Source organism: Schistocerca gregaria, chromosome 2 (assembly GCF_023897955.1).
Source record: "Schistocerca gregaria isolate iqSchGreg1 chromosome 2, iqSchGreg1.2, whole genome shotgun sequence".
Taxonomy (NCBI): Eukaryota; Metazoa; Arthropoda; class Insecta; order Orthoptera; family Acrididae; genus Schistocerca; species Schistocerca gregaria.
Genome location: NC_064921.1, coordinates 689,585,825 through 689,610,657, shown reverse-complemented (window position 1 = coordinate 689,610,657; position 24,833 = coordinate 689,585,825). Strand labels below are relative to the sequence as shown.

Genomic DNA, 24,833 nt, shown 5'->3' with positions numbered 1-24,833 from the left:
TGTCATCAGAATTTTTCTTCAATCAAACAGCTTCACTTTTCATCATCATCATCGTTAATTACATACACTTCTCTCACTGGTGAACTACTTTAGTGAAGGAGTCCATCCGCTTTTTATTCCATTCCGTCCTTTTTCGTAGTGATGTCCTGAAAGTCCATCCCTTAGTTTATAAAAAAAAATGGAGTTCTCAAGTCACAATAGGTTGGCTGTACGAAACTTGAAGCAACAACTACAGCTAAACCGAAATCGCGCAGACCTCATGTATTGACACACAGGGACCGTCGAACATTGCGGAGAGTAGTTGTAAAATATCTCATAAAATCAGCAGAAGGAATCACTCGTGAGTTCCAATATGTTACCAGTAATCCAGCTAGCATAATGACCGTGCGCAGGGACTTAAAAAGAATGGGCTACAGTGGTGGAGCAGCTCCTCATAAGCCACACATTTCTGTGTTCAGTCCCAAACAACGCTTAAGGTGGTGTAAAGAGGCCACAGGACAGCAGATGATTGGCAATGAGTGACAAGTGGTGAATCACGCTATACCCTGTGACAATCCGATAGAAGGGTTTGTGTTCAAATGGCGAATTTCTGGAAAGCGTTACCTGCCATTATGTGAAATGCCAACGTTGAAGTATGGAGGAAGTGATGTGGTCTGAAGGTGGTGCTTAAGAAAATGCGAACGGATATGAACGTATTTCACGCTATTGTGTACTGTGTATAGCAGAGGAACTGTTCGAAGACAGCGGTTGTCAAATATTGTCGAAGGAAGAGAATTGAAACACTTTCAAGCATATCTAACACCGTTTATTGTATTTCTAAAATAACAGTATGGATGCTGCCATCCATATCCCACAAATTTGCGCCACTACATTTCATATGTTGGCAGCATCTTAACATCTCTATTGAGTCCTTATAACGACACCTTATCGGCGTAAAATTTATTTCAGTTCTGCAATAATATACATCTGCAGTGATATTATTGAGGAGTACATTTTAACTTTCTATCTAGTTACGAAACAGAAGCTGGTGACGAATTTCGAGTTTGTGAGCGACAAAAGAGATAAGTTTCAGCCATATTCTATGACGAAATACTCTCACAGTAATCGCCAACTACAAGCATACATCATTTAAGATTCCCTGATTCTATTGAATTAAATCGTCAACTCGGCTGCTAACTTGCTGGACTCACTCTATCGTCTTCATCAAGCGTGAACTCCCATTTTTATCATCAGAGAACGGCTTCATATTGGCTACATTAGTTCATGATAATAACGCGGAAATGGCTTATGCCAAGGAGGCGCTCTCGGCGTCCATGGATTACGATTGGCACTCGCTATGCGGCGTCCCAAACAACGCCATCATTCATAATCAGTTGGTAAACTATACGAAGCCATCCTCTGTGTTCCTGCTTTGTGGAATTCACACTTGCATGCACTGATTGCTAAATGCACTTTTTCATCCAAAAACTCCATCGCGAAGGACTCGTAGCCATATCATGTCTGCTAACCACAACTTAATGGACGATGAATCTTCGTTTCTCAAGGGAATGCTAAAGTATTCTTAGTTTTACAATCTTGTACTTGATACACGTTGTAATGGTTTTCTATTTAAGTGACCATTACTGCACTCCAACCCCAGTTCTCGATACCAGTAATATCGTACTACTTTTCTGCGAAGTAACAGATATATTTTTGTGACAATATCCACATTATGTTTTATTAATGTATAGGTACTCCGATGTATCGATATATTACAGTGATATGGTTCTTGTGTGCATTCATTTCTGTGAGACTGTCATCTTTGACTTATTTGTAACCGTTTTGGCGCGAATGCGCACAGAGCAGTCTTTGTTTCACTTTGGCAGAAGTTAAGTTGTTGTATCGCTTTGTTAAAGAACAGTCAAGTCTTGTGTTTGGTTAAAGTGGAAATTAAATATAAGAAGATTGATAGAAAACTGTTTTCTTGATGATGTGACAATTAAGAAAAAGTATGTGTGAATTTACAAGGAGTTTAATAAAAATGTGGATCGTAAACACAAAGTCAAAAATTACTTTTACCATACCATTGTTCTGATCTGGGATATTTTGATTATTAAGAATTTTCTGAAAAACGCATTTGTTATGTCTTCAAATATTGCTAAAATACATATCTGGACCTTCTAGCAGTCAAAGTGGAATCATCCTAGAAATAACAAGATGAGCCATAACGACTTCCACGAAATCTACGTGGGAATCCATTCAAGATAAGTGCCAAATTAATGACTTTTTTTACAGTGACCTCATTAGTTTCATTCTGACGGTACCATCCACAGTTAATAACTTTGTTGTTGCCCGATAAAGCGAACATATGCTGCGTGATCAACATTATTAATCTGATTTCTAACCCACTTTGCAAGTGGTGGTCTTGTTAGAACATATAATTATACAAATATATATGTTTTATTCAAATTTAATTATTCCAACACCCTTGGTGGGTCGTTATGGTTCTTGAATGAGACTGCATTGAGGAGAAAAAATATTTCCAATTACTCTTAAAAGACAAGTATCATAACCTTGGCCATTGATTCTGGGCACTGTGGTATCATCCTGTGTCCTTTGGTTTTGTGAATGGATTATAATATGTGTGAATGTGTTTCAACCAAAGCACAAAACGGTTTAAAATTTTGTGAGAGTCTGCTTAAGTCAGTCCCTAACTAATTTACCTGAGAACCTCTTTGTGTCTAAAATTTTAATCCCTAGTCTGAGCGATTTTTCACGATGTATTTTCTAAATTTCTAGTATCATGCAGTGTTAAATGGTGTAAGGAATTATTATCCTTTCTGATCTTGTTAAACATTGTTCGTCTATAGCACTGGTAACATTCGAAACGTAGAAACCCGTGACTGTTGAGAAGAAAGGAAGTGTGTCAACTAGTTCATCCAGTTTGCCGTCAATAATTTGATAATTAGATGAAGGGTAATATTTTCAGGACAGTTCATTTAATTGTTTTAGCTTAAAGACAACAGCAAAAACGAATTCATTCAAGACATAGCATCGATTTTTGAAAATAAGTCTTTTTTCTCCGAACACAACACGTTCTCCCTTACGGTACCTGGCACGCAACGGAATTTGGGAAATCTTTTCTTTGGTACACTGAAGCATCTAGATTACTCTTCAGATTTCTGATGTAAGGACTTCCAAAGTGCTTTGTAAATTTGGAAATATCACTATAAAAGATGAATTATTGCCGAGGGAAAATGAACTAATTCTAATGAATAACTTCAAAATTTCTTTTTTTCAGATTTTTGAAACTAGTTACGCAGAAATTACATTGATTATAGGCAGACTCTCCTGTTAGTAAGGAAAAACTGAACATGAAACTGTTGGATTTTTTCAGCCCATTCATGCAGATACATACGGTACGGTTCAACAGATATGGTGAACGTATTGCTTACTGCACTCAATTATTATAAGAAACGCAGCTAGTTTCAGTCACTATTAGCCCGTGAAGAATTTGGGTGCAGTAATGTGTAACATGTGGTGAACTAAATTTAGTCCACACCTGTCACGGATTAAAGACGGTTTGAGATCGTCGCGAAAAGTTTCTTCACGACGAGGTAGAGCGGTTGGACTAAGCAGATACTGCAGATGTCCCTCTACGTTACAAAATAATGGTTCAAATGGCTCTGAGCACTATGGGACTTAACATTTGAGATCATCAGTCCCCTAGAACTTAGAACTACTTAAACCTAACCAACCTAAGGACATCACACATATCCATTCCCGAGGCAGGATTCGAACCTGCGACCGGAGCGGTCGCGCAGTTCCAGACTGAAGCGCCTAGAACTGCTCGACCACACCGGCCGGCCCCTCTACGTTACAACTAAGGAGATTAAATAATGGTGATAATTTGAAACTACGTTTGGAAGTAGGCAGACAGGATATGAGGAAAGATCAGTGGGCACAGACTCACTCACCTTACCTGCCCCAACAAGGCCGACGACGCCGACCAGCTGTCCCTGGTGGACTCGCAGGTTGACATCGTCCAGCGTATTCTCGCTGAGAGTGTCCACCCACTTGGCGGTGACGCTCTCCATGATGACCGCTTCTTCTTCTTCCTTCTCTTCCTTATCGTAGTCATGACTCACCCCATTCTGAACTATGGACAGCTTCGACGTATTCATCACGTATTCTTCATTCATCAGAAAAGTCTGTCAAGGGAAGCAATATGCAGAACTGTATTATAGAAGCCAGCAAGTGAATGTATTAAGGAAAAGATGTTTATCTAGTTCACAGATGCGCCAAAAACACAGGAGATTAAAATACATTGATAGACTTCAAAATTGCAGCACCAGAAAAAATACCAAACAAAGACATTCTAATTATTGTGCGTATGCCGTGTATTAGCAAGAATTTACGAATAAGTTTGCGAGTAATTTGGGGGTACGCACAGCGCGAAATTCAGTTGACAGAGGTGCTACATCTGGCTGTAACAATGGCTCTCGAGTCAAACTGAATTTGTATGACATGTACGGGTTCTTCGAACTGCATCAGCTTTATGGCGGAATTCATCAGTACTAGTGCCTGGCGAGAGGTGGCGTGCCGGTACCTCAGCAGTACATGACTGAGTATTTTCAATGGGCTTGAGACCTGGCAAACGTTCTGGCCATGGCAACAGTCGAACACCCTCCATATCAAGGTAGGTAAGTTGGTACGGGCAAAGTGCTGCCTTGCGTTAACTTGTGGAAAGATAACGTTATAGAGACATAGAAGCTCATCAGCTTTAACACTCCGGAAGTGTAACGACTACTGTCCCAAAAAAATGTTCAAATGTGTGTGAAATCTTATGGGACTTAACTGCTGAGGTCATCAGTCCCTAAGCTTACACACTACTTAAATTATGCTAAGGACAAACACACACACCCATGCCCGAGGGAGGACTCGAACCTCCGCCGGGACCAGCCGCACACCCCATGACTAGAGCGCCGTAGACCGCTCTGCTAATCGCGAGCGGCACCACTGTCCAAATTACCGGCTATGCGAACCAGAGGTTATCGTGTTGTGTACTCACTGGCACCGTGGCTTTGCGCCAGGTGCTCGGCCCATCTGACATAGACGATTGCAGTTTTATAAAATTCGTTCTGCTCGGAATGTTCACATACGAATGTGTCCATTGAGCTGCTGTACGTAGATTGGGGACTGGTCTGAATAAAGAAAGTGGTGCCTCTTTCGTATTTCCAGTGTAGTCAGTAGGCGCACCGCTGTCGTCATACCTCTCTCTGTTAGCGGTTTGTTACGCGACAAATTAGTAAGGGAACGGGAAAGTAAAATTATCTAAGTTCGAAGAGCCGTCTTTACTCAGTCAAGTATCAACAGCCACCAACCGGGAATTGTAAACATTTCAACACCGTTACTCGGATAGGAAGACCGAAATCTCGACACTCTTGCGTGCGACTGTGAGCGAGCTCACTGTGAAACGGTTACAAAAGCACAGTCCGAGCTTCCTTCGTTACTCTCGTAATTTGATGTAAGAGATGATGGCTTGCGGAGTATGGATGTAGATGTAGATGTAGACACTATACAGGACGCAACATCGCCTAGCAGGAGTTTGACTAAGAATTAAAGCCACTGTAACAAATTCGTTAAGGAAATTTAGAGCAATTTAAGGCCGCTGACAATTCGAGAAGAGCACAATCTATTCGGTCACTATGAATGAAAGGCGTCTAGAGCCGAGCCTCTCCTTGACGCCACTCTACTCCCCCTAACTTTGACCACTCGATCAGTATGATCGATGGCGTTCATGTCATTTGCACTCGATTCTATAGTTATAGTATGGTAACACCTTGTGTGTGGAATTGTTCTAGTGTTGGTCCTACACATGCTACCTCGCAAGAAGATCAGCAATCCCTAGATGTGGATAAAGTCCAGCATCCACTATTGAAGTCAGCACAGCAGCCAGTACTGATGGGTAGTGCATGGGCCTACCAACACGGTAGAAGCGGCCTTAAGACTTTAGCGTCTCACGAGTATTAAGGCCTACCATACCGGCGGGCCACGATCAGCATATAGCACGACATCACGGCATTCGACATCGCGGATCACCGGGGGGACAACACAGACAGTAATCTGGAAGGGATTGAGAACTCAATGTAACGACGTGTGAACCAAACACACACTTCGCGGTCACCTTACCAACGGGTAGCAACCCGCTGCACCAGAATGCCATCCACTTCCACTGCGCGCTGATACAGCGTCCTCGGGAGCCGTGAGTCCTGTGTGGGATTCAGCGAGTTCCTCTCCAGATTATGCAGACGCCAACCGTCGCAAAAGATTCGGCAACGACTTGTATTCAGAGTAATAACCGGAATAATCTTGTACACTGTTTTATTGCGTCTAACAATGTGACACAGGTCCTCAGTCTGCAACCTAAAAAAAAAACAACAGTAGAGGTTTCCAGCCACGCAGTGGGCGCCCTATACAGCACCAAGGGAAGCCGTGACAGTGGTCTCCGTGGTGGCAGTAGGTCAGATTCGTGGCGCTGTGCGTGTGGATACTTTTCTTACTGAAACAAATCCATTCCTGACTCAAGGTACGAGACATCGCTTTTGCGATACTGCACGGCCGAACAAACAATACGTATGCCTCTTGGAAACCAATGGTATGGACTCGTTGAGGTGGTGTTTAATATGGCCGTTCTGAAACTACTGATTTCATTTTTGTATGACTATCGTCGGATCACGACCAACGCGATAAACCGCAGTCTCTGTATTCAACGATCCATCGAGTGCAAGTAAATGTTTCTCCTTCTTAAATGAATCGTACACTATCTTTTCGCAAACAAACGACACTCAAATGCGATTTCCGATTGAGAAAGCCAATGCATAATCTTTTCTTACGTATAGAATAGATGGCGTGCGATTGAGCTGAAATGTTAACTGCATCCAAGCATGTAGTAAACTTCACACCAATGTAGAGTTTGTTGCATGTCGATTGATGGTATTGTAGTTTTAATAGCCATTATTTAATACGTAATATATTCACAGTAATAATTAAAAATGACTTTCTCTTGATGATTGGAACGCACTCGCTTAAGACGTCGATCTTCAGTACTAATAAACACAGGAATACTATTAATTTGGCAAATTTGTTTAGTGTTTCGTCGTTAATCTTCAGTGCGCAGTTACAATGCTGTGAAAGAGAAGATAAGGAAATTCATCTAAGGTTCTCGTATTTTCACAGAATTTCATTTTGTAGTCTCTGACTCATGTTGTGGAGGAATTGAGACACATTATAATTCCGATCTCCTCGTTGTTGTTAAAATTTTGGTCTTTGTCAAACTAATACAAGGGTTAAACTTCCTAGAGCTTGCAATAAAAAATTACGTTTTTTATTGTACAACGTTACTTACACTGGTGTGCAAAACTTACGGACGAAAGTAACTCTTGCATGATGTGTTACTGCCGAGTATCATAGCCCGATGGAACTTGGACCACATAGAAGGCACTGAAATCTCCGCTAGTCATGATGGTCTCCTAGACATCATAAAAGATGTGGAATGGCTTTTAAAAGGGTGTGTAATGTAGCCTCCACAACGTGCTCTCATGCTGTCCACAAAGTTAGTAAGCAGTTATTGTGGTAGGGCTTTCCATTCCTCTACCAGCCCGGTTGACTGCTGGATGGTCGTTGGTGGATGCTGGTATACTATAATAAGTCTCCCCAGTGTGTCCCACAAGTACTCAATATCATTTAAGTCAGCGGAACAGGAAAGTCAATCTATTCACCGAATATCCTTCCGTTCCAAGAGTTCTTCCACCTGCGTTGTTCGATGAGAACGCGCATTGTCATCCATAAAATGATATCAGAGCCAAATGCACCCCTGGAAAGACGCACATGGGGATGGAGTATAGTGTCACAACGACGTTGACTGATGGTGCACCGTGTTCAAAGGTTTGGAGGTCAGGACGCCCTTGAAACATTGTGCCTCCCGACACTATAACACCTGGACTGCCGAATCGTTCCAAAATGACCATATCAACGGATGGATTAGCCTTCCTATTCTCCCGGCTTAAATCCCATCGGTAACATGTGGGATGCGTTGGGAGACGTAGTATAAGACGTCCACATGCGCCGAAGACCATTCAGCAGCAGTCAAGCGCTTTGGAGGAGGAACTGAACACCTTACGACCAAACTTCCTATCAGTCTTGTGGCCAGCGTGAGAAGTCGACCACGGTATTACCAACCTTGCTAAGAATCATATCCCGACGTTTCCAATGTCCAAGGGACCACGCATATCGCGGTTACTTCAGTATAATTATTGTCTTTGAATAAAAGTGTTATTTCAGTTCGTCTCTGTACTATACTGAAGAAGTTCTTTTTATGTACAGTCCAAGTTTCATAGAGATATACACTCCTGGAAATTGAAATAAGAACACCGTGAATTCATTGTCCCAGGAAGGGGAAACTTTATTGACACATTCCTGGGGTCAGATACATCACATGATCACACTGACAGAACCACAGGCACATAGACACAGGCAACAGAGCAGAACTACAGGCACATAGACACAGGCAACAGAGCATGCACAATGTCGGCACTAGTACAGTGTATATCCACCTTTCGCAGCAATGCAGGCTGCTTTTCTCCCATGGAGACGATCGTAGAGATGCTGGATGTAGTCCTGTGGAACGGCTTGCCATGCCATTTCCACCTGGCGCCTCAGTTGCACCAGCGTTCGTGCTGGACGTCCAGACCGCGTGAGACGACGCTTCATCCAGTCCCAAACATGCTCAATGGGGGACAGATCCGGAGATCTTGCTGGCCAGGGTAGTTCACTTACACCTTCTAGAGCACGTTGGGTGGCACGGGATACATGCGGACGTGCATTGTCCTGTTGGAACAGCAAGTTCCCTTGCCGGTCCAGGAATGGTAGAACGATGGGTTCGATGACGGTTTGGATGTACCGTGCACTATTTAGTGTCCCCTCGACGATCACCAGAGGTGTACGGCCAGTGTAGGAGATCGCTCCCCACACCATGATGCCGGGTGTTGGCCCTGTGTGCCTCGGTCGTATGCAGTCCTGATTGTGGCGCTCACCTGTACGGCGCCAAACACGCATACGACCATCATTGGCACCAAGGCAGAAGCGACTCTCATCGCTGAAGACGACACGTCTCCATTCGTCCCTCCATTCACGCCTGTCGCGACACCACTGGAGGCGGGCTGCACGATGTTGGGGCGTGAGCGGAAGACGGCCTAACGGTGTGCGGGACCGTAGCCCAGCTTCATGGAGACGGTTGCGAATGGTCCTCGCCGATACCCCAGGAGCAACAGTGTCCCTAATTTGCTGGGAAGTGGCGGTGCGGTCCCCTACGGCACTGTGTAGGATCCTACGGTCTTGGCGTGCATCCGTGCGTCGCTGCGGTCCGGTCCCAGGTCGACGGGCACGTGCACCTTCCGCCGACCACTGGCGACAACATCGATGTACTGTGGAGACCTCACGCCCCACGTCTTGAGCAATTCGGCGGTACGTCCACCCGGCCTCCCGCATGCCCACTATACGCCCTCGCTCAAAGTCCGTCAACTGCACATACGGTTCACGTCCACGCTGTCGCGGCATGCTACCAGTGTTAAAGACTGCGATGGAGCTCCGTATGCCACGGCAAACTGGCTGACACTGACGGCGGCGGTGCACAAATGCTGCGCAGCTAGCGCCATTCGACGGCCAACACCACGGTTCCTGGTGTGTCCGCTGTGCCGTGCGTGTGATCATTGCTTGTACAGCCCTCTCGCAGTGTCCGGAGCAAGTATGGTGGGTCTGACACACCGGTGTCAATGTGTTCTTTTTTCCATTTCCAGGAGTGTATTACTTAGCCGTGGCACATTTTACGAGCGTTACTTTCCCCTTAAGTTTTGCAAACTAGTGTATCAGCGCCGTCACACATCAGTGCCAACTATCTTTAATCACGTCTTCTACAGAGGAGAACATTTCATACGAAATGTGCTTCACTTGTTCCTCACACCTCTGACAGTGAGAAAACATTATGTACAGGACAACGATCGCAAATATCAATAAGATGAATAATTAATACTGATCCAAAGTGCGTGTAGAAAATTCGCTGAGTGTTATGGGAACCACATAACAATTTTTTTTAGTCATCTTCAAACTACTTTTCGTTGGCTGCCATGGCCTTCGAGCAGTGTTTATAAAGTAACGAGAATTATCAGAAAAGGCTTCTTCGAAACCTGTAAAAACACCGAAGTTACACTTATTCGGAGGAAAAGCAGTGCAGACCGTTGCTGTAGACTGTGACTATTTCGTAGCCCGAGCTTAATGTCCCTTCGATAACAAGTGGCGGATAATAGACTTGGATTGGAGAATGATGAGGCAGGAAACCTACAGAGATCTTTTGTCCGTCTCAATGGAACTATTCCGGTATTTGCCGAAAACGGTTTAAGGCTACCCCGGAAGACATGTCGATTTGAACCACCGCCCTCCTGAATGAGAAGTGTTTGTCTTAACTACAGTGCCAGCTCGCTCGGTAGTAGTTATCGAATTGTTAGCACAACATCTCGTCTTCTGATGTGATGGTCTGCAGAAGAGATGATAATCTCTGTCAGTGAAGTCTGTGGCAGCTTAATCCGTTTTGCCTTCTCAGAGGCAGGCGCCTATTTCGTGTCAGCATATTCGACATTTGATGGTGTTGTCCGTCGTTATACTTGTTGACTATCAGCCTGAACGTGGAGAATCATCCGTAGGTTTCTTTCCGTCCCGAAAGCCTTTCAGCCAATCTTGAACATATTTTCTGCCTAGGGCCCCTTTTTGCCCTAAAATTTATGAAAAACTTGATCTTTATACTACGACACATGTCGTCTCACTCGTTACGTTCGACTGGCCAAAGCAGACAAATTTGCTTGACCTTAGTGTGTTAAACTCTCACTTATCGACAAGTTTTTTCTTGGGTATGCGCCTGCACACAGCTCTGACTCATGCTGCCTTTTAGATGGCACTACACTCGCCTCATTTTTTAGGCGCACCATGCCTAACGTATAATAGAAAATCAGGAGTAGGAAGTTAACGGTGGTCTGATCATGTCATGTGATACCTAAAATCAAGTAAATATTATTCCTTACAAGTGTCTTTTGAGAAACATGTCAATCTCACCTGCAGTCTTTTAACCGAGACCAGAGCCTCAGCTATTTCGGCGACTCCTCGGACGAACATCATTGACATTGTCTGCGCCAAAATGTTGAAGTACGTGAGGACCACGAACACCTAAAATAGTAAAAATTTACTTACATTAAAAAAAGGGATTTCAAGTTTGTTGAGTTTCACAATACTAGAAATGAATTCCGTTTCATTTTCCTTTCATTTATTTTGTCAACTCGCACTGTTTCAACCTCTTGCTGAATATAAGATTCCCAAGAAAGAAGAGAACGATCGACTTTATTATCCATTCTAAGTCGTCATCGTTAGTGTTGGAGCGGAACCTCGGATTTGACTTGGGCGAGGGAGTAAGCGTTGTTTAAGGAACCACCACGGCATTCACTCCAATTGATTAAGCGACAACATGGAAATGTGTATGGATCACCTTTCTCGAAATCACCTCACAAACTGACTAGGGTTTTAGTCCCGAATCCTACATAAATTCATGGACAAGATCCGTTTGCAATACGATTTATTTGTTCTCATATTAACAAGAAAGCTTCGGCTGTTGGAATTCCGATGGTGCTGCATGGAATGATATTGCTTTTTTGCGTCAGTAGACCAGAAAAGTCATCAAGAAGTCGAGTGAAGTTTTCTTTAGATGCGCCATCTCCATATCAATTAACAGTAACAAACTTAAAGTGTGAACAGATCAGTGTGTTAGTTCTGCACAGAATTCACGAATATGAAACAAAATGCGAAAATACTTCATTTTTTTATTTTATTCTTTTGTCACAGTGTTTTCAGTACCTCTCCATTACTGCAAAACCAAATTGTTTACGTACAGTATCTTGACTGTATCTTTTCGTAACACTAAATCTTCCTCCATCTCCTTCTTCAATTATGCCATGCGGCTAGGGAACAAATTACGTCGTAATCTGCGTATTTCCAAAACCACTCTGCATTAATTAGGAGATAAAAGTTCTACCAGTTATCGTTGCCTTACTTATCCACTTGGCATTTCTTTCTGTTCAACAGGAAGCAGTATCGTTGCCACACTGTAAGCCATGTATGCTTTCCTCACCCTTTTGTATTTCTCTTTTGCTCCTTTCATCTCGTCTGATAATCTCACCCTATTACTTCTCGCTCTTTCTTTGTCCAGTCAACTTCTTCCCCAGATTGATTACATCTGTACTGTTGCCTCACGTTTAAGAACTCATTATTCACGTCCGACAAGAATGTTTTCAGGACACTGCTTAATGTCAATGAGACTGACATTTCATAAATTGTATTGATTCATTGTTAAATATATTTTCATCATTATTATTATCATTATCACTGTGATCATAATTAAATGTTGATCATATGCTAGTAACGTGGATTGAGTTCTTTGATTAAATGAAAGAGAGCGCCTGAAGGACCTAATCTTTTCAGGGTAAATAAATGAATTATTAATTAATAAAAATCGAATGGAAAACTTATATTCCTTCTGCTGAGGTTTTGTGAAGAATGAAATACCAGATGATTTAATAGATTATTGATTAAGTGAAAACATAGCGAGATAGCCTGATTTGTAACCATGCACAAGAAACAAATGAAAAATGGGAACAGATTCTAGACAACGTAACCTAAGCAGGATGTTCCAAAAGAAAACAAACGTTCTGCGAGAACTATGAAAAGATACCATAAATTTACGTATGGTTTTATATTCATAATGGTCTTAACGTGTGCCTGTTCCCTCTTGAAACACCCTTCACCATTCGAACCTGCGACCGTAGTGGTCGCGCGGTTCCAGACTGTAGTGCCTAGAACCGCTCGGCCACCCCGGCTGGCGAACTGCTCTCACTGGGACGTACCTTGTCTGCCGTAAGATCGCTGCCTAGCATCACATATGTTATCAGTGTACAGCACAGCGCCAGACGCGTGGTGCAGAGGTTGAACGTCATGAAAATACCTCTGATGTAGGACGTTTTAATGACCACCTTCAGTTCTGCCCTGAGAAATTATTAATTATACAAAGCAAGTTATTTAACAGTTATCATTAAATTTCTACTTCAGATTAATTTAAGAACTACGCAGTGAGTATTGTGAGCTGATTAATTAGGTAATACTGGTGCATAAATGAGATCAATCAATGTCATATATTTAGTCCGTCTGCATACTTGACATACATAATCTTATTAGAGAGTAGAAACCTATAACCTATACTTCCGTTACTGTATTCATTCCGTGTAATATCCTTTCATAGTTACTCTATGGTAACACGCTGCAACCTGTACCGTGACGATCATCATCAGCATATAGTAAGAATCTAAACCATAATTTATGATAGCTGCAATGTGAAATTTGTTACGTAAAAGGTGAAGTCAAAGCCAAAAGTCATGCAGACATTGCTCACCTCCTGGCTGCTTCGATCATCTTTGAGAAAGGCTTTTCCCACGCATACATTTTAATGACCTGTATTCCAGAAATTATCTCGTCTGTCAAACGAACCCTTTCGTCTGTTTTAAAAGCTGTCCGTCGTCGGAATATTGCTGACAGTTTCCCAGTGTAAGCTGAAAAACAAGATCATGCATGTTTAGTTGTAAAGCTAAATAACAATAGATCAGTAAACGATAACTTTATCGACTGCCTAATGCTCTTTCTAATTAATTAATCCTGTTAATTAAATTACACAAAATACAGGTCGAACACAGATGATTATTTACAATATTTTATTTTTGTATTGAGCGCATGTTAATTACTAAACTGAGTAAATGGTACTTGCTATGTTTTGTGCTGACATTAATTTGCCTTGACTTGTTCCGCGAAAGTAAGAGTCGTCCTCCTACATTGCTGAAAGTATCACACACAGTGCACAGGTTTATCTGAAGTAGTACTACGAGCGTAAAATCTTTTACTTAGGCGTAATGTGAAGAACAACAAACAATTTAAAATCAAAGATGTAAAATAGTCTATATTAAACTAAGTGTATGTCCAAATCCGCAATAGTTGTTTATTGCGTTTTCCCTGTATGACGACCGGATTCACACCTTGGACATATGTCTTCAGGTCATAAATACTTCATGTTTCACGACTTCCAAGGTGCAAGTGCGCATAAAAAAGTCACTCCTCAGTAAAACCATAGATGAACCAGCAGATGGGCATCTGATCCGAACCGTGCATGATCGGTAGAACATCTCCAAAACACTGTCAAAAGACGAGCCCGGACAGCACATAATAATCCACGTCTCATAGGATAAAACCATCGTCAAAATCCACAGGGGAAACAAAGAATTAAAAGACACACAATCCTCGAGAGTCGTCAAATACTAAAATATGTGTATATTGGAAGACGTTAAACAGAACTGCACGTTACGGCGCTAACCACACAGTGAATACTTTACACAGCGACTAGTTAGCGTTATATTACGCAACCAAACGTTAGGGGTAGGGCGGTCGTGGGGGAGTGAAAGTGAAGGTAGTCCTGTGGCCAGGGACTGAGAGTACAGTTTTGCAACCACCGGCGGTAGCAAGGAGTCTGAAGCTCCAGTTGTTTACATAGAATGTGCGTTCCTATCACCAACAAGTTTCAGTTTTGACCACGAAGTTTTTACGTTATTAAATCTGACCCAATATCATAAACAGCCAACGGCCTTACCTCAGTGGTAACACCTGTTCCCGTGAGATCAGCGAAGTTAAGCGCTGTCGGGCTGGGCTAACACTTGGATGGGTAACCGTCCAGTCTGCCGAGCGCTGTTGGCAAGCGGGGTGCACTTAGCCCTTGTGAGGAAAACTGAGGTGCTACTTGATTGAGAAGTAGCGGCTGCGATCTCGTAAATTGGCATACGGCTGGGAGAGCGGTGTGCTGAAGATATGCCCCTACATATCCGCAGCCTGTGGACTGAGGATGGCACGGCGGCCGGTCAGTACCGTTGGGCCTTCCAAGGCCTTCTCGGACGGGGTTTAGAGTTTTAATACCATAAACAAAACGAAGCTCGATTTCTGAACTACTGTCACAACAGTGAGAAGACAGTTTGGTAACATTTTATCACCTGGTAAAGCCGCAAAATTCGCAGTAAGGGTAACCGTATCGGACCCTCATTGTTCGACGACGTCACGAGATAAACAGAACCAAATTGCAGTGTTACAAAATGTCGGAGCACTTTTTGATCAAAAGTATGAAGACCTGTTTCAGAGGCTGGCTTTCTTTTGCCCCATTTAAATGATAAGCCATCTTTCATAGAATTCTATTCCTCAGGACAGTGGAAAATCCTGCATCTGTTGGATTTGTTAAAATGTTAACACGTGCGATGCTTACCTTGTATGGGAACGACGACGAAGACGACGGCGACTCCGACGAATCCCGCGACGCCGATCTCGTTGTAGAGGAAGTACATGCATATGATGGCGGTGAGCGGCGCGGCCCACATGTGGTGTATGAAGATGGACACCAGGTCGAACCGGCTGACGTCGTTCGACAACAGATTCACCACCTGCCCAGCCGCCGTTTCCCCTAGCGCCGTGCGGCTCAGGCGCAGCGACTGCAACCAACGACCACACGCTATACACTTCAAGTAGCAGGTTGTGTATTTGGAGCCTGAGAAAAAGTATACTATGCGATCAAAGTTATCCGAACATCCTACGTAATGCGGAATTGAGCAACAGGTAACAACTAATCCAGCAGGGACGTTTCAGTCATCATAGAAGTCGACTGTTAGTGATGGGATTGTGAAGTGGGAACACGGAAGAACATCCATATCTAAACCAAGACCAGACGCCACGTCCTGACGGCAACAGACCGTTGAACAATGCGTAGGATGGCTGAGGAAAATGGCATGATGTCAGTGGAAGGGAACACTCGTGAGTGGCAAAGTGCTGTCAGCAGTGTAGTTAGCACAATGACTGTACGTAGGAGTTAAAATGAGTGGGGTATAGTGGTCGAGCAGTTCTTCATAAGTCACACACTTATATAAACAATGCCTTGTGACGCCAGAGGTGCTGTAAAGGGCGACGCCAGTGGGCGGTGGATGACTGGAAACGAGTGGTTTGGGCTCGTGATGGAAGCGTTTCGGTTTGGCGAATGCGTGGAGAACATTACCTGCCATCACGTGTAGTGCTAATAGTGAAGCACAGGGGAAGTGGTAATACGTTATAAAGAAGAGTGTTTTTTGTAACTAGGGCGTAAGCTCCTTTTTCGCTTATGAAAACACTAAACGATGAAGAATATGAATATATTTTGCAGCATTGTGCACTACGTACAGTAGGGGAACAGTTCGAAAACGGTGATTGTATCAGTATGACTAGGTGCACTGACATAAAGCAGCATGTGTGAGGCTTGTTTGTGAACAATAATATTCCTGAAACGGACTGATCTACTCAGACTCTCGGCCTGTGCACATTTGTGATGGGCTAGAACGGCAGCTCGACTCCAAACCCATCGTTCAACATCACTACGTTATCCGGTTTCAGCTCTCGAGGTAAAATTAACTGTCGTACCTCCACAGATATTCAGACTCATCACTGACAGAGTTCCCAGCAGAGTTCTAGATGTCATAAAGACGAAGGACGGGCACTAATAGGTGTCCGGTTGCTATTGGTCAAATAGTGTACGCGAGTCCTAAAATTTCGTCATAATTATCAAGCGTACATGTGGTGTGCCACACTCCTCTGACAACATTTCAAGACTCTGGGCCTGAGAGAAGGAATCTCGTCCGATATGAACTAAGCCAACAGAGCAAAGACAAATCATAATCCAGACTTTCCTCTTATGCCCCATTATATTATTTAATTATATAATCATACTCAAGTACAGACCTAAAAAGGTCAGTTCTGCCAACGTCAACGGGAATCGAATTTGTATGCCAGTGAAATTTAAAAGAATATCTTGAGACTAGACTATCACAATTGTATTTTAATATATATTTGCGAATTATTTTGTGGTAAAAGAATAAGCAGTTCCCTACATTATACTTAGAAGGAACCCCCTGATTGCGAGATAGTAAGTTCAGTCTTTAGTAAGGTTCATTTGAAAGTGTTAACACTTATGATAGGAAAATATTAGCCGCTAATGGCTTACCGTGTGCATCAGGAGGGCAACAGATGTGAGTTACAAACCGTGCTGCATGTTCAACAAGGTATCCACTCTTAAAGAATGCATACAGAATCGTACCGCCGTAACGGAGTGATTAGGACTGATGGAAGGTGCTGTGTCGTGCAGCTTGTCGTGAGACTGGTTACCCCTTAAGGCGTAGCTGCAGATACCGTATAAAACCTTTTATAGCCACGGAAAAAACATACATCCAGAGGTGAATTCGTCCATTAGTTTCAGGTGGTATGAACCGCAATGTCATACATTTTTCAGTAGGTATACTTTGCTCTAAGGGAGGATGATTTTTATACACAGACCAGGAATCAAGCGAAAGCAAGTTATTTTGAGCCGCTGTTGTCCAAAATCAGTGTTCGTATCATAGTTGCAGTTCTCTTACGCCCATGTTCCCACTGCCCTTGCAAGATCACGCACACGAGAAAGAATCGTAGGGGGCAGGCACCTCCAGCTTCTCGCAACACAATAAATAACTTCCCAGCCAATTTACCATCCAGATTAACAGTCGGCATAATTGTATACGAATGCGTTAAGGCATTGAGGGTAGCTGATCTTGATATAACTCTATTGGTACCTCTGATTTCAAGGATTCCTTTCATATGTATTTTTTCTTCAAATCCCGATTGGTCTGAGTTAAAAACAAATTCCCTAGTGAACGGTGGGATAAGTTTGTTTATCCCACTTACAAATTTTCTGGCCGAGTCCACAGTTTGCTGCGCATCGACGCATTGTTTGAAATTTCGTTATCTTACATCTTCCAATTCTGTAGCACTGTTTGAAGCTATGCAACCATCCACAGCTTCCCATGAAATCAGTGTAGTCGTGCGCAGTTTGATGTGCATAATGTAGTAGGTCACCATCATGCACATTCTGTCAAATGTGTGTTGCATCCTTGAAACGCGAAAATCCAGGTTTTCTTACAAGTGCGCCTTGTCCTCCCTTGAATCTCGTTAGTTTTGATACGTACTACACGGTTATATTGCAGAGAACTTATTCGAAATCGTTCGTAATAGTTTTCTTTTATGGTGCGGATGGTCTATGTACGCAATTATGTTTAGTACCTTCTCCTTGGACAACGATTGATCTTTACTACATTTCACTGGAGACGGGATTTGTGCCTCCCTGCCTGACAAGGATGGTGAACTATATGACTCGGCACCTGTCTCAGTATCACTTTCACTTGTTAAACACGGATCGTCATCATTGTCCGCAGAGTCGGACGTATACGACACCACACGTTCCACTGATTCGCGTTGCAGAAACGCTAATATTTCCTCTAACTCTTCTGTCTCATTATCTGAAATTTCTTGGTTTCCTTTCTAACGAAATGCCAGCTTCGCCAACTGTTATTTAAGGTATAATGCAATGTTTGCACTCTTTATCCTTGACATTGCTCTGCTTGTACCACTGTAGCACAGTTGTGACTTACTCGTCGACTAAGCACTTGAGCTACGCTCTGTACCTTCATGCTGTGCTCTCCACTGGACACGTGTTTGCATAGTAGACAATATGTGGGGCGTCGAATGCCGTCAACGTCAAGGAAGTAGGTTACAGTACGCTTGTTCGCCCACTGCTTGAATACTGCTCAGCAGTGTGGGATCCGCACCAGATAGGGTTGATAGAAGAGATAGAGAAGATCCAACGGAGAGCAGCGCGCTTCGTTACAGGATCATTTAGTAATCGCGAAAGCGTCACAGAGATGATAGATAAACTCCAGTGGAAGACTGTGCAGGGGAGACGCTCTGTAGCCCGGTACGAGCTTTTGTTAAAGTTTCGAGAACATACCTTCACCGAAGAGTCAAGCAGTATATTGCTCCCTCCTACGTATATCTCGCGAAGAGACCATGAGGATAAAATCAGAGAGATTAGAGCCCACACAGAAGCATACCGACAATCCTTCTTTCCATGTACAATACGAGACTGGAATAGAAGGGAGAACCGATAGAGGTACTCAGGGTACCCTCCGCCACACACAGTTAGGTGGCTTGCGGAGTATGGATGTAGATGTAGAACGTCATTGGCCTTTTGGACCTCGCACTCAAGGAGTTCCTTGTTTGACACGAACACAGAGTTAATTTATATTATTAGTAAAAATAATGTTGCCGTTAGGTGGGGGAACGGAGCGTCACCATAGGCTGGTTATAACTGCTTCTCTGCAGACTTAACATAATTGTCGTTTATTTCTTTCACCAGATCGATTGGCTCGGATACTTAAGAGACTACAGAAGTATTTTGATGCGGGCTTTGATCATGGGTAACGGTCGTGATGCATTTGCGATTGAGCACTTAGCTGATGTTTCATAGTGAAATTTCACACATGTTCTATGTGACAATATTATATGCCACTGATTTAGGTCGAACAGTAAGAATTTTAATGTGTTTTGTTAGCTAATTGTGATCTAAATAAATCAAATAATTTTTAATTGCAGCTCCTCGCTTTTTCATTCTATATCGAAGCCTGCTGACGGAATCTACTAGGCTAACACATTTGGTTACACGGAAGATACACCTAGTATATAAGATGCAGCAGTTTACAACTGGACGAGCCTAATAGAATTGCTTGGCTCACTGCGTATTTTGACACAGTTAATGAAATGCAGCCGACATTGAGAACAACTGTTTCATTTTGGACTAAGGTGGAGTTGCTGTCTTGATTTATTTAATGATCAAGAGTCTGTGAATGATTAACATGTGAGAAATTCGAACATTGCCGGCAGCAGTGTACAACAGCGGAATCTCGAAACTACCTTCGCAACAAGATAAATGCCTCAATCGTCTTTCGAAATGAGTGGAAAAATTTCTCAAAATTACCTGGTACACTTCTTATAGCTTGATGTCCTTGTTTCATTTCATTGCGGTAGAATTTAAGTAATGTCAATGACAATTCGGTTGTCCCTTATATACGAGTTGTTACAGGATTAAATGGAAATTATAGTAAAGACGATTTGAAAAAGGAAACGTCATTCAAACAAATGCTCAATCCGCAATGCCTTTTAATATACAGCCATTTCGAACCGTCTTGAATGGTAGCGATGCATCTTATAAACATTTATATTTCGCCATATATGTACGATAATTCCATATGTCCAGTATATTCTCCTCTATACTGCAACAAAATTTCTAGCTCTTAGCGGCAGCTTTTCTCAATACTGTGCTAACCTTTCAAGGAAAGATCTCGACGCCTAGAGGGAGGCAACTATGCAAACGCTGCAGTACGTGAGGTTGCCTCCTTTCTTCTCATAAAATGCGATAACGTACTGCTGTGTTTCAGCATATCCAAACAGTCTAATAGCATCCACCTGCTAACCGCTTTCCAGTAGACATCAGTTGATGTCTAGTCTTTTGCCCACCCATGCGTTTCTTCATGGTACTAAAAGTCCAGCAAAAGTTAAAAACCAGCAACCAAGATCGCATAATTTTTTTTTATTAATACAACTGGTTTCAAAAGACTATGATTTCATCTTCGGACCTTAAAATCTTTTATTGTAAAACACGTTCATTTTACGCTGACCACACGCACGAGCTGTCAAGTGGATAATAATAGCACATTATAAAAGGTTTGTCATCGTCTAAGATATTTAAAAACATAAAGCACCTTGCGCAGCAGGCTATGTCGATATACATATTGCTCACAGTTGCATGTTGCATCATACAAACACGGTACAAAACGACACAACTGTTTACATATACTGAACATATTCTAAACAGTGCGAATCCACTTTAAATGGGATCGATGACAGTAGCAGTCTGGTCCCTTCAATCTCACAAACCAACCAACCAACCCACTTTAAATAACGTATACGTTACAGTTGTACCTTATTCTAAACAGCGCGAATCCACTTTAAATGGACTATAAGGTACAACTGAGTTTTACCTTATTCACCATTTAAAGTGAATTCGCATTGTTTAGAGTACGTTCAGTATATGTAAACAGTTGTGCTATTGTGTACCGTGTATGATGCAACAAGCAGCTCTGAGCAATATATATGTTGAAATAGCCTGTTACACAAGGTGCTTTATGTTTTTACATATTTTAGTGGAAAACAAATGTTTTATAACGTATTATTTTCACTATTTTCCTTTACATTGACAGAACCAGCTAATCAGAAGATTGATGTTAGTGAATTATTATTCAGTAGCTCTGATACCAGAGGGTAAGAATTTTAGGCCTTTTACCATTTTGTTTGTTTAGGAGAATATAGCTTTCAGGTGGCTTTCAATAAACTGTAAAGTCATGTGTAGTGAAAATTTTCCTATGCCATTTACTATGGACTACAATAAATTTGGGAAAGCCGGCTCTTGACACCCCTATTACCAGTAACAAAACTGACTAGCTGCAAAGTAGTCGCATTTATGAGATGTGTTGAACTAGAAGATATATGAATTTCTTTATTAACGGTCTATTCTCACTAAACACGAACCTCAGACCATCGGTTTCACTCGATAATAATTTCCTCAGATCTGATTATAGGCAAATGAAACAACTTTTCACAAATACTGACAAAAGGATTTTGTATCATAGATTGGAAAATAAGAACACTTCCGGGAAATAAATGTCTGACTTTCTGCAACATTTTCCCAGCATTATGTTTCGAACTATCAGTTTTCGCCTCATGTCAAAGAAACTATCTTTTCATCTATGTGAAGGAGAGAAGTTGACATGAATTCATGCGTTTCTTCTGATTTTGTGGCTAACCACTTTCAATTTGGGAGCAATGTGTCGATCACAGAGAGAATCAGTTTGTGTGTGATCTACAAATCACAAATTAAAAACGTATTTGTAGTATGCAATATGCATTATAGAAAGAGGCTCCAAAATGTGTAACATCACAGCATAATCGCATGTCTCCTTTCTTATCACAAAAGTTACAAATATTCTTACATTTCAAAAAAAAAACAATTTTTGAGATTCCACTTGAATGAGACTCGACGTACTAGTATTTACCAATAATTGCTGTGTAGTAATATAAACAAGCATACAGGCAGAAATTTCGGTAAAGTCTTTGATGACCTTCAGTTTACATGTGGATTATTAGAAATCTGCTACAACCTGGATGTGTACTGTCGGTGCGGTTATGACGGTGGCAAGTTAAACAAGTTAAAGAAGGGATTCATCAAGCATCATCAGATATGACAGTGTTGACACGTATTCAGTTAAAGAGGCGCCGATCATAACTTACAACTCATAATATCTTTCTTGTCGGTTAGCACAAGTTATACAAGTATGATGAAACACCGAACATTCTGTTGCTGTGCCAGTACGAGCAGAGCCTGTACGCGGGGGTTGAACAGCACCCGACCTCAGTCATTTAGAATTTTCTATATGGAATCATCTCAAAAGATAAGTGTACAGCATTAACGTAGATCCGCTTGAAGAATCGAAGCAGCGAATGGTACAGTCTTGTCAAGCTTTACGAGATGATCAGGGGGTGTTTGAAAGAATTCGTAACCCACTGCTAAGACGAGTGTCGTATTCTATCCGAATGCGAGGATAATACGTCCAACAGCTCCTTTAATACGTACGAGTGTGAAGTAAATTGTAGCATGCCACGTGATAAAGTAGTATTTCTTGTTAAGAAATGCCAGGGGCGAAATTTAAAACCAACTGGATGATGATTTAGTCGAATCTCCTATTGTTCTACTAAGTAGGACAATATTTCGCATTGACGTCAGTGGTCGCTCGTAACCACACATTCGAAATTCTGTTGCAAACAGATCGTTTGTGGATCCGTTCTCATTCGACGGTTTTTGTTTCATTATTGTGTACTTTGATCTATGTGAGTTTTTATTATCAGTTATACACCAATCATGGAGGCTGAAGAGCAGACAGGAATGTCGTACAAAGCCGTATGCTTTACTGACGCCAAGAAGGAAAGACTGCAGAATTTTTGCTGTTGGGATGATGAGATATGAGACTGATGAGGTACAAGAGTTGGTCATCAGAGGAGAAGTTGGTTACGATACAGTTCCCCCGTCTCAGAGTCATATGAGAAATCATCTCTTCCAGTTTCGAGGAGAGACTGAATGTCTCATCCACCGTGTGAAATGTTAGTAAAATGAGGTTTAAGTGACAAGGACAGTTTGAGGGAAAGACCAGCACAGCTCTACACACATCAAAAAAAGTTTTATATTACCCGTTTGTTTCGCAATTCAAGGAACAGAAAACATGAATTGACTCTTAGGTATGCGTATATATTCATTTACAATTTGTCCAGATCTACATAAAAAAGAGGGAGAGATAAGAGAGAGAGAGAGAGAGAGAGAAGAGAGAGAAAAACATTTGTGTAACGAAAAAATCGTTTGCTTCCCCCGGGGTTTTTTTCGCAGCACTGCTGAGCAACGCCAGTGCGTGTGAAGCGTCCCCTTGCTAGGATGCAGCCTTAAATCCGTCGTGGCATACGACCAATCAGATCATTAAGCCAGCGCTAATACGAGTTGTCCCAGTCTTCAATGGCGATTCCGCGTGAATCACGCACAGTATGTGGTCGTTGTCGATGTCCAAAAATAGCTCGTTTCAATATATACCACACTTGTTCGATCGGCCGAAGAACAAGCAGGCCGCTCCGTCCTTGTGATCATAGCAAGCTGAAGGAACGTGTTCACCGATGAGCATCCATCAAGATGAAGTTCTCACCAAAAATGTTGGCAATGCGGTCCCACTATTAACTGCAAAATCTCGCTCCTGTACCATACGGCAGTGCCATTGCCCTTAAAAATTACGAGAAATATATGATGGCCTCATATAATATGCCACAACAGCACATGACTCTACCACTGCCCTGTTGTACCAGTGGGACACAGTGTTCGAGGTGTTGTCTCCTAACACATTGTCTGCGATTGTCAGGGTACAAACACATCCTAGTTTCGAGAGTGAGCAGCACACGACGCCAATACGGTGGGGCCCCTTCTGCTTTACTCTTAGCACATGTGTAACAGAGTCAATGGTGCTGTAGTGTATGGCGTGGTACGAGGTACTGGCAGAAGTAAAGCTGTGGGGACGGGGCGTGAGTCGTGCTTGGGTGGCTCAGTTGGTAGAGCACTTGCCCGCGAAAGGCAAAGGTCCCGAGTTCGAGTCTCGGTCCGGCACACAGTTTTAATCTGCCGGGAAGTTTCAACACCAGAGGTGTCGTTCCGTTTGTTACAGTAACAGTCACAATAAGAACCCTCCTACACGACATGTGGGGTTCATGCAATATATCTCTTGATTTGTGTAGCTACTAGGAGAGTATGGGGAGCTACCGTACCTTTCTGTAGATGAGCGAACAGCAAGCGGCCCGCACACGCATGCCGGCGTGGAAGGCGCCCAGCGTGTAGTGGTTGAAGAAGAGCGTGTTGAACGCCGTGCACAGCACGATGGCGCCTGCGTACGCCATGGCGCTCTCCTTGGACATGGTTCGCGGCGGTGTGAAGTACGCCAGCAGGTAACCCAGCATCAGCGGCTGCACCATCCTACCAAAGAGATCATCCGTTGCTCTGAACAACAAAAAACAAAACAGCGACCTCGTGCTGTATGATAACGAGGAATGAACGGAGGAGAGGAATGGACACTGGGGCTCACTGTCCCGTCGACGATGAAGTCAATAGGAACGGAGCAAAAGCTCTTTTCAAAGTGGCAATCCCAACA

General features: G+C 42.7%; 1 protein-coding gene across 1 annotated transcript in view; it reads right to left on the bottom strand.

Moving 5' to 3' along the window:
• Positions 1–24,833, bottom strand: part of LOC126334774 (ATP-binding cassette sub-family C member 4-like) — a 261,316-nt gene that overhangs the window by 66,658 nt on the left and 169,825 nt on the right. Inside the window, exons 4-9 of the mRNA XM_049997362.1 lie at positions 24,454–24,658; positions 15,425–15,647; positions 13,523–13,679; positions 12,981–13,119; positions 11,143–11,253; positions 3,957–4,190 (exon numbers count right to left, since the gene is read on the bottom strand). Of these exons, the coding sequence (XP_049853319.1) occupies positions 3,957–4,190; positions 11,143–11,253; positions 12,981–13,119; positions 13,523–13,679; positions 15,425–15,647; positions 24,454–24,658 (1,069 nt within the window). The remainder of the gene's footprint in view (positions 1–3,956; positions 4,191–11,142; positions 11,254–12,980; positions 13,120–13,522; positions 13,680–15,424; positions 15,648–24,453; positions 24,659–24,833) is intronic.